The sequence below is a fragment of the Dermacentor silvarum genome, unplaced genomic scaffold (genome assembly GCF_013339745.2).
Source record: "Dermacentor silvarum isolate Dsil-2018 unplaced genomic scaffold, BIME_Dsil_1.4 Seq951, whole genome shotgun sequence".
NCBI lineage: Eukaryota > Metazoa > Arthropoda > Arachnida > Ixodida > Ixodidae > Dermacentor > Dermacentor silvarum.
Genome location: NW_023607009.1, coordinates 62,712 through 73,183, shown reverse-complemented (window position 1 = coordinate 73,183; position 10,472 = coordinate 62,712). Strand labels below are relative to the sequence as shown.

Here is a 10,472-nt window from a genome sequence, read left to right as displayed (position 1 = left end):
ATGGCAGTAGCGATATAACAGCGCAGCGTACTTATTATAACTTTCTTCAGACAGCCGTCGTGCACACCAAATGCGACCGGTTCGTTACGCAAATTCAATACAATAAAAAAGAAACCGAAACTAGGCGAAAACGAAACCGAACCATATTGCGGAGGCAGCGGAGTGACACAACATTCGTTTGCGGAAGCTTAACTTTGGCCGCTTAGCACACTTATACATTGCGTCATCAGTTGCGCTAGCGTCTTTGTTCCCGTGTGGTAGCTGTGCAAGTCGATGTTGGCTTTATCGCGAGCTGCTCGTTAACGGAAGTCGTTGAGTACGTGTATGATTGGCTGCTTATAGCAGCATCGTGTATTTGGTGTCTTGTGACATGCTATTGCTGCTTCTGGGAGAAATTTGGAGCGCTCAACGAACGAGACCGGGCACCGCGCTCGTCCACGCTGAAACAAGGTAAGGGTAGTACCTATTTCTCACTTCGATTTGCTTACGGCCACGACGAAGCTCTGTTAGCTCGCAAGCGATAGTTCCTTGTCTTGTATAGCGGAATGGGCTTGGCCACTGCAACTCCTGTAAATACCCCAACTAGTTGTAGGGCTACATTGAACAAAGCCTTCCTGCTGGCACCTTATGCGGTCATGAGCTAGGCCTTCCTTTTTGCAGCGGTCATGTGTAACATTCGGGGATTGAATCGCAAACGTTGTGTTTGAAATTGTGCTGTGTTTGGAGTTAAGACTTCGGTATACTCCGACGTTCGCGGCGCACGGGCGCCGGTTGTTGGTCACGTCAGTTGGCGATGTCACGCCAGGCGCATATTAGTCGGGCATTCGGGCGGCGTGACGGCTGAGGTAGCGGCGGCAGCGGAGGAGCGCATGCCCAGAACGTCCCCTTCCCTATGCGAGAGCGGGAACCGCTCTCGCGGGGCCTACGCGCTCGGCGCGAAATAGAGACCGGCCCATCCCGTGCCGGGAGCCGTTGAAGCGCGCCGAAAGCCGCTGAACGCGCTGCCGGTCGAGTTCCGCCGCAGTGTAGTTTCGCGCTTTGGCCAACGTGACGTTGCTAAGCCGCGCGCGCGCGCGCCTTGTCGGAGTATATCTGCGCCTTTAGTGTAACTGTAACGTCGCCTGTACTCGCTGAATGAAGGGCTTTGAAGGGTAGCTGGTGGAATGCAAAGGACGGAACGAGAACGTAGGTAGTTTCATAATGAAAGCTTAGATCCATGCATGCGAAGGCGGCGGCGGCCAGCGACGAGTGGTGCTGTCGGGCGAAACACGTTGCATGTGTTGTTTTCCTATTCGCTCGGATCGGCAGCCACAGAAAATTTCGTTCGTCGCCCGGAAGTCCCCACGAGATTATATCCAGACTATCGATGGCCGTTTTCAATTTGTCACATAGCTCCGCCAATGTGTTCTGTCTTCGTCTCGGCAAGCACGTCAAGTGCACTTTAAGAACCCTAGGTGGTAGCAATTTCCGGAGCCGTCTCTACGGTGCACCTCATTGCTGATCTCTCTTTGGGACGTTAAATCAAACCAAAGTTAGGTATTCTTCCGAGTTTTAGGTAGCAAACGTGGATAGTGAACGCTTATTGAGGCGGCCTGCAACAGCTACCGTTCTTTAAATGCGGTGTCAGGAAAGTTTCCACCATGAGTAGGTCATATTTATTGTGTGTTTTAGGAAGTGCGCGGAGGTTAGTTCCGTCTGCGAGTACAGTATATATTCCTTCAGTGAGCCCTGCGGCGCGTTTTCCCTTTGAGATCGCGCAATCGGTGCATTCCGCATGTGGAACCATATTTTAAGTTAGCTATGAGCACATGCCCTCAGCATTCAGTCTTTAAAAGAGGTTGTGTGGTGAGTTAGCTTTTAGTATTGTGTGTAACAGTAATTGTTGGGTCATCTGACCATTTCAGCGTGCACGAAACATCCCAGTCTAGTAATTGAGAGCATTCAGTTGTTCCAGAACCAAGCGTAGTACAAGGCAACTGGGCATATCGAACCAGCTTTCTTTTTTTAAATTTATTTTTCTGGAGTAGTAACTCTTTCTCCAGTAGGTCCTTCGCTTTAAGGACTGTGTGTCGCTGCCATCACATGCAATAAAACTGGGCAAAACTAATTTTTAATTAGTTAAATAATTTTTAGATGCGTCGGTTCTATGTTGATCCTCGCTTCTTTCCTGCAGTTGGAACTTTATCCAGGGTTACCACTCATGCTGACTTAGTGGCCACAACAGAAATTCGTTTTTGGTTCGGAACCAGTCGAGCATAACCGTGTGTGACTCCCGGCTAACAGAAACTCAAGGTGATGACTTCACAATCCAGGTGAGCTGTTTTAAACATTTCATCCCTAGCTTTTCTAAGATGCCTGCTAAGCTTGTTTGCATCTTCAGATAATACATAAAAGGAGTTGGGATTCGAAGCACTTTTGCTCTCAACGGCCACATTTGACTACGAAGTTAATGAAGCTGAAGTGCTAGCTCCGAAATATCTTTCCCACTCACTTTTAGTAGCACACAGTGCAAGTGTGTAATTCCATTTTTGACCATTGCAGATAGTAAATTTTAATGGGAATTGTACCTTCAGTGTCTCACTTTCTGCACATGTTTGTAAATAAGTTGCAGATTGTAGATATAAAAGCATTGCAGTAAACCTATCGAGTTGTTTAGGTAGCTTTGTTTTTTTGTCAAGCTGCCACCATGTGATAGCTGCAGCCAAAGATGTGTAATAAAATGTAAGTACAGTGCTCTGTATGAGTTATGATTTGGAACATTTCCGATGACGCAAAATTCGATGCTAATTTCTGTGGAATTTTAAATTCATTGCTGTTGCAGAGGTCAAGTCCACTCAAGTGCCCCGTAACATGCAGAATGGCATACAAGTGCAGCATATGCCAAGCAGTTGCCAAAGCTTTGCCTCAGTTCTTGAAGCATGCATCTCTGCACAAAAATGAAAGCAGCCTTCAAATTCGCTGTCCTTTCTCTGACTGCTGCAGAGCGTTTAGGAAAGTGAGCTCCATGAAGAGCCATATATTCAGATCTCACAAGCGTGTTGGTATTCCGGCGGCTGTAGTAACTTGCAGGAGCGTGTCACTGACCTGCACCATCGATACATGCATACAGACATGCCGAGATGTCAAGTCCTTATTGAGTCACCTGAAAAGGCACATCACTGAAGGGAAGAATGTTTCATGCCCCTTTGTTGCTTGTTCACGAATGTTTGCAAACAAGTCCACATTTTCCTCCCACATTTCACGATGTCACAGGCACGCTTTTCAACCAGGTGTATGCGAGTCTTATTTAGAGGGCATCTCTGCAGAAAGGCACATGGAAGCACAAACTAATCTTGAAACGGAGACTCGTAGTACTGGCTTGGAGACATGTTCACCTGAGGAACAGCGGAGTGAGGACTGCCACTCAGAGGTTGATGGAAGCAAAGAAGAGGTGACTGAAGGTGCCATGCACCAAGATTTTCTATGTACTGATATTACAGATGCTTTTGGACGTTTCTATCTGCGTCTCCTTTCAGAGAGCTTAGTGCCCTCAAGAACAGTTCAAGTCATTTCTGAGGCAATTTGTGACCTCCAAAGCAACAATCTTGACTACATGGCTGATGCTTTAAGGAGAAAGATGAGAGATGCAGGCTTGAATAGAGAGTTCATTGAGTTTGCTGTCAAAAGTATGCTTGAAAGTGACGTTATTGTTGGCCTGCACAGCAACAGTGGAGCTTTTCGGAGCACTTACTCTCGCAGGGAGTACTTTCAAAGCAAATTCAATTATGTGCAGCCAGTAGCTGTGCGTCTTGGAAAAAACAAAAACAATCAGGATGCTCATTTTCATTATGTCCCAATAATTGAAACGATAAAATCGTTGCTAAGAGATACCTCAGTTCAAGATCAGTGTATGAATCTGGAAGTTCATGAACCAGGTGTATTTAAGGATTTCACTGATGGGAAGGTCTTTCAGTCAATACCGCTGTTTCAGGATCACCCCACTGCTTTGCGTTTGATTCTTTTTCAAGATGCTTTTGAAGTGGTAAATCCTTTAGGTTCAGCAAAGAAGAAGCACAAAATTCTAGCTGTATATCTGCTGCTTGGAAACCTGCGTTCTTGGAACAGAAGTCGTATCTGTGCAGTTCAGTTAGTGCTGCTTTGTAAAGAAAGTGACATTTTGTTCTTCGGGCAGGAAAAGGTGTTTGCTACATTGATTAGTGACATCAAAAAGCTTGAAGTTGGCTGCACGTTGGTGGACAGCGTTCCCACATATGGCACTGTGGTGGCAATTCTGGGCGACAACCTAGGCAGCCACAGTATTGGTGGATTCATGGAAAATTTCAGCACAGCTGAATACATGTGCAGGTTTTGTTTAGTAAAGCGCGAAAATATGTTTGAGAAAAACATTTCTGACACCAATGAGCTAAGAAATGAAGTGAACTACAAAGAGGCAGTGAAGGAACTCCAGGATGACTGTACCCTTCTTTCATGCAAAGGCATTAAATTTGATGCTTTGTTTAATGGCCTAAAATACTTTCACGTTTGTGCTCCTGGGCTCCCTCCATGTTTAGCACATGACCTGTTTGAAGGTGTGGTATCGTACGATCTTGCGTTGATGCTGCAATACTTCATCACCAAGCAGCAATGGTTATCTGTTGAAGAACTGAATAAAAGGATTCTTTTATTCAAGTTCAAAAGAGTAGACGCGAACGACCAGCCAGCAGAGGTTTCTAAAACATTTAAAAAGCTGAGTGGACACGCAATCCAGAACTGGAATATGCTTCGGTTTTTACCCTGCTTTCTTCATGACAAGGTGTGCAGAAATGACCCTGTATGGGAGTTAGTATTGATGCTCAGTGAACTTGTTCAGTTGGCGTGCGCTCCAGCAATAAATATGGCCATGGTAATGAGGCTGAAAGATTTGATAGAAGATTACATTGACCGAAGAACTGAGCTCTTCCCTGGTACACCTCTGAAACCGAAGCACCATTACATGATTCACTACCCCTATCTCATTACTCAGTTTGGACCGCTTATTAGGTTATGGACTATGCGTTGTGAAAGTAAGCATGGCTATTTTCGCAAGTGCATAAGAAGTGCCCAGAACTTCAAGAACATCACACTAACACTTGCTGAAAAACACCAGCTTCTTCAGGCGTACAGGGGAAGTACCTGCCGCTTTGAAAGAGACTTAGTGATCGACTCCACATTTCTTTTTTGCCCCAGTTTGTTCAGTGTCGAAGTTCAGGAAGCCATCAAGACTTGTGGACTACTAGGAAGAGAATTGTATTGCACATACCAAGCTGAATACAGGGGCATCAAGTACAGCAAAGACATGGTCGTGATTTTGGCTCGTGAGGAAAGCAGGCTGGTGTTTGGCCGGATCATTTTCATTTTATTGCAAGACAACAAAATCTGTTTTCTTGTTCGTGTCACTTGCTCTGTTTTGGAACCTATGATGATGATATATTTCTTGCCGGGTCCAGAATCTGGGACACTGAAGTGCATTTTCGTTCAAGACCTTCATGATTACTATCCACTTGAGTCATATGATGTTGGCCATCCAAAAGTCACAGTCATGGCACTGAAGCATGCAGTTTTAGATAATTGCTAATTTTTTTTTCAGCCCAGAGGACTTCATGTCATTTGTTCAGGAGTGGCTTCCAGCACTCAGCGAGGAGGACTTCACAACCATTGGTCAGAAACTGGAGGAGTTAGGAGTAAAATGTGCAGAACACTTCAGATATCTACAAGAGTCAGACTTAGACTTCTTAGCCCCTGTGCAAAGGCGCATCCTACTTGAAAAGTTTCAGACCATCAGTGCTGCTCCTTTCTCACCTGGGCAGAGTGGCAGTTGTGCTAAGGTGACTTCAGATGCCAACTCACAGCTAGATGAATGGGCTGAGAAATTTTGCATCCCTTGGGAAATGTTTCCGTCAACTTTACTTCAAGCATGCAAAGCACAAGAAAGGCCTACAAAAGCTGATCTGAACCAGATGGTGAGAATGCTGAGTTCTCTCATCCTGGATAAGCATTCAGCGCCTGGCAGACGGAACCTGAGAATAATTGCATCAAAAGTTGTGTCAATGTACCCCTCATCATTTCGGGATTTGCTACAGGGTACAGTTGTTGGTACGGGAGTTGAGACATTGATGTGGAAGCTCGAAAACTGCATCAACAACAAGAAGAGACCAATTGCACATGTGCTGCCTGCAGAAATTGTTGATGACCCAGACTCATTCCAGCCACGTCCACGATCTACCCATGACTCCTATGGTTGCATAGCATGGCAGCCGGAGTTACCGAGTGGAGAAAGTTTGTTGACACAGCGGGAAAAGCAGCAGCAGCTCCTTTCTGAGTATGCTAAAGTGCATCCCAACAAGCAGCTTGTCACTCATTTAATGATTGAGACGTATGCATCACAAAGACTGACCATTAATCAGTCGGGGAGTGTGACAGAGGTAAAAAAAAAACTGGCCATTTTTGTTTACTGAAGACTTCCTTCTTGAGCATTCCAAGGAGCTACTTGGTACTGAGGTTTGCCAAAGAATTGATGCCAGCATGGAAAGCATTGGGCTTCGTGTATATCGTTATGCTTATAGTCAGATGAAGAGGCCAAAGGTGAAGAAATGTCTCGAAGAAATTGAACAAGCCAAGAACCGTCTCAAGAGTGTGACACCAGAACATGAAGGTGCACCTGTTCTTCTCCTTGCCCTGTTTGACGAGGATGAAGAGCTCATCTACAAGACTGTTGAGGCAAGCTTAAAATTTTCTCTTCTGCTGCCATCTGGCAGAGAAGTGCTTGTGCATGCCGAATTCAGGTGTACATTGCATGTATGTATAAAAAATTCCACTCTCCATACCTGCATTATTTTACTGGCAAAATGTTACAATATAGTTAGGGCGGTGATATTTAAAATCTGCTGTCATAATTTTTTCAGTCTTTTTGAGCTTTGCACATTTTGTTTATTCAAGGTAGAGTGCTTTGAGAGAGACATTGGGAGTAGGTGTCAAGAAAAATACAGTAGGGGTAGTATGGCACTGACGTATAAAGTGTTCAAAACAATTCACGCAAAATGGTTTAAGGCCTCGTCCTATAGAATATTCAGCGTTGGCGTTGTCAGGGAAAAATCACGAGCATGCCTCTGGCAGGGCACTGATTGGCCGGTGGATTGTGTGGTGTTGCGATAATGTATGAAACGGCAGAGTTGGCAGGACCAGCCAGCTCATCTACTTCATTGAGATGGGAGGTCGAAATGGAAATCGTACTCTCAGGGCCCCTTGGATCCCCTATTGAGACACTGCTCCAGAGGCACATTCGTATGGTTTGGTTGAAGTGGCACTTCAAATCTGGTAGTCTCGCGAAATCTGGTAGCTTGTATGCTAATAAGTTTGTGCGAGATGATATAGCGGCACAAATTAAGGGATTATGAAGTGAGTAGAAAAGTGCACGTGATGTATGCGAATGAGGGTCTGCAGACGGGAGCCATTAACGCAGTTGCACAATACCCTTTAGGGCACAGCTTAGGTGACCCCCAAATTTGGTAGTGATAAATTTCTTATAAAAATACTCTTTAGTCTACCTTAGAAACAAATATGTTTGACTGCAACGATGAAACGTTTCTGTATGGTTTAAAGACATTGTTCTCTGCCTGATTTTATGTCTTAATGTAATTGTGAAGCTGATAAAAAAAGCAGTCTTCACAAGTGTTTTGGCTTTTGCATGTGGTTTATCTTGTCATCTTTATAATATGATGGATGGCCTGTAATAAAAGTAATTACTCTTTAGTATCCACGCAAGCACAACCACACAGCTACACAGGAAAGCTGTGCAGCTTCCACACAAACTACGCATTTGAATATGAATTCGTCCCGGTGCATATTTGAACCCAGAACCTTGATAGATTCACCTAAACGTCGGTCTCATCCATGACATGTATCTGAGTTATTTGGGTGCTTCACAGGTGCAGCCATGTCATCTGCTGCTATCTCCAAATATGCTGCATATCTCGTCCATGGTTGAACAAGATTTTGAAAGCGTAAAAATGCAATTGCTTTGCATAGAGTATGATCGTGTACATTCGAACAGGAGTTGCCACAATCTCATTTGTATTTCATGCAGCAAGATACCAGTTTTTGAATGCCTTCCCTCTGTCTTGCTTTGCTCATTTTGCAGGAGACCGCCCATGATGATGACTTGGGAGACATGCCAGTGACGCCCATAATATGTATGAAAGGTTAGATTTTGGAATCATTGACCATCTCTTGGTGTACTGATGTTCCTTTATTCTCTTTTTTCTAGGACCAGGTCTCTTTGAGGCAGAAATGTTTACTGTCTGTGTGGATGGTGTTGCGATATTGACTACTCAGCGGGCTGCAGCTTTCAAAGTCATGTTCCTCTTATACTTCGTTCTTAACATAGAGTATCCACCTGAAGTGGCTTTGACATTGGAGTTTGTGCAGAGGTGAGATCTTTCCCGATGTATGTTCGCATTGACCTATTGCATTTCTTACGGTTGCACATATTTTCGAGAAACATTGCTGGTAGGCTGTTTTAAAATTACTGCTTTTAGGCCTTTAGAGAGGGTGGGGAAAAACTTTAAAAATTGGGGTTGCTAGCGATTTTAACCCATTAGGGACTGCAGAAAAAGAGGCAGTTCTGGGAGGTGCTGGAAATATATTTAATACTATTGCACTGTCTTGCTATAACATATATCAAAATGGAGCTATGTTAATATATTTTCAGGGACGAAAACTGAAATTTTATACATAAATTAAGAAGTCTCAATACTAAAACTTTCTAAAAACCAAAGTTGGAATTGCTTCAATATCGAAATAAAACAAAAAAAATTCTAGAATATACAAAACACGATACACCTACTCTTTTCTAACTGAGACAAAAAACAATTAGTCTTTATCCACAACTTTACTGCTTCCTTGCACCTGTATTCGCCACTAGGTTCTGTGCTCAGTGCTCGTTCCACTCAAGGGAACATTCATGAAAATGTTCAAACACAAATTTACTTTGCATTTACTGCAAGAAACAGTACGCACCTAGATTTTCTTCCGTTCAGAGCACAGCTTGGTAGTTTCTGAATATTTTGCAGCTCATGAAGCCGGTGTTTTATACAGGGTGGTGGAGGAGTGCGAGCTTGCTAGGCAGCAAAAAATGATGGGTGTAACTCTGACAGGTGGAAGCTGGCTGCAGATATGGCCGTGCACTGACATCACGAGACCATATTGGGAGGAGCTGCTGCCTTGATTTGTTCAGTGAATGCTTCAAACAGCATCTAAGCTTTGGGAGTACACATTATTAGCCCGGTTGCATTCTTAGTACATTAATCCTGCCTCGTATTTTGTTTCTTTAAGGGCAATCGCGGGCATGAACCCGGAAAGAAGCACAAAGGCACGACGAACGTCGAAGAAGCAGTATTGTTTGTCGCCAAAAGTCGCTGCCTTGGCAAATGCCCTGGATCAATACAAGTTCGAAGCTTGAGTTTGACCTCTAAATAAACAGTAAAATTTGGAAGTTCAAACTGTTGCCTTCAACTCTGTTAGTGAATATAAAACTCTGGTTATAGTGCTAGCACTATGCATGGGAAATTGGGGCTGCACGCTGCTGCTTTTGCAGATGGCACATACACAGCACAAGTATCGACTGATATCTACTGAGTATAGGAAAGAACAGAACCCATTTTTCTTAAATCTGCAAAATAACTTCTTTAGCACTCTCTTTCTCTCTCTCTCTCTCTCTCCCTATATATATATATATATATATATATATATATATATATATAAGCAAGGAAGAGAAAATTTGTGTAGAATTACAGAAAATGCATTAACGGAAGCATTGTGTAGAATTACAGAAAAAGCATTAACAAAAGAATTGTGTAGAATTACAGAAAAAGCATTAATAGAAAAATTGTTTGCAAATACAAAAAGCCTGTTTTTTAAAGAAGAGATCGGCAACAGAAAATCTCTGTAGAAGTACAGAAAAGCAATAACAGACAATATATGCAAAATTACTGCTAAATGGAAAACGGAAAACAGACAAGAACAGAACTGTTATGTCACTAAATTTGCCATGCATTTTCTGTTTTTTTCACAAAATTTTTTTACAGTGTACCATGGGAGCATGTAGGCCATATATTAGACAGTTTTAGTTTAGCGTGGTTACCGGAATAGCGGGCGTACCGGAATAGCGGGATCGAAGTGCGCATGCGCAGAACGCTAACCGACCCATACCGTTTACCGTGCGCACGCTATTTCTCAGAGTTAACGTTACCGTATTAGCGTGTTTACGTAGTGTACGTAAAACATGGCGGCGGTCCCGGCCGCCCGCTTCGAACTGAATTTGGCGTTGTTTTTGTAGAATTCACTTCGTTCGTAGCAAATGACTGCGTAAACGGCTTTTGCTTAGTCTCATGTCGCTTCGCCGAGAGAGTGTTATGGCTAATCTTGAGGAATTTTCGAGATCGCTTCTCGTTTCGAAC

General features: G+C 43.7%; 2 protein-coding genes across 2 annotated transcripts; both read left to right on the top strand.

Annotated features, from left to right (window-relative positions):
* Positions 1-2,071: 2,071 nt before the first annotated feature.
* LOC125942043 (uncharacterized) lies at positions 2,072-6,473 on the top strand. Its single transcript, XM_049659962.1, has 2 exons — positions 2,072-2,312; positions 5,606-6,473. The coding sequence occupies exons 1-2, from the start codon at positions 2,296-2,298 to the stop codon at positions 6,471-6,473; spliced, it is 885 nt and encodes a 294-aa protein (XP_049515919.1). The 5' UTR covers positions 2,072-2,295.
* A 67-nt stretch (positions 6,474-6,540) lies between these two features.
* On the top strand, positions 6,541-9,500 carry LOC119435843 (uncharacterized). The gene is made up of 4 exons (XM_037702552.2): positions 6,541-6,735; positions 8,156-8,216; positions 8,282-8,444; positions 9,349-9,500. Exons 1-4 carry the CDS (start codon positions 6,541-6,543, stop codon positions 9,473-9,475), a joined length of 546 nt encoding a protein of 181 aa, XP_037558480.1. The 3' UTR covers positions 9,476-9,500.
* Positions 9,501-10,472: the final 972 nt, after the last annotated feature.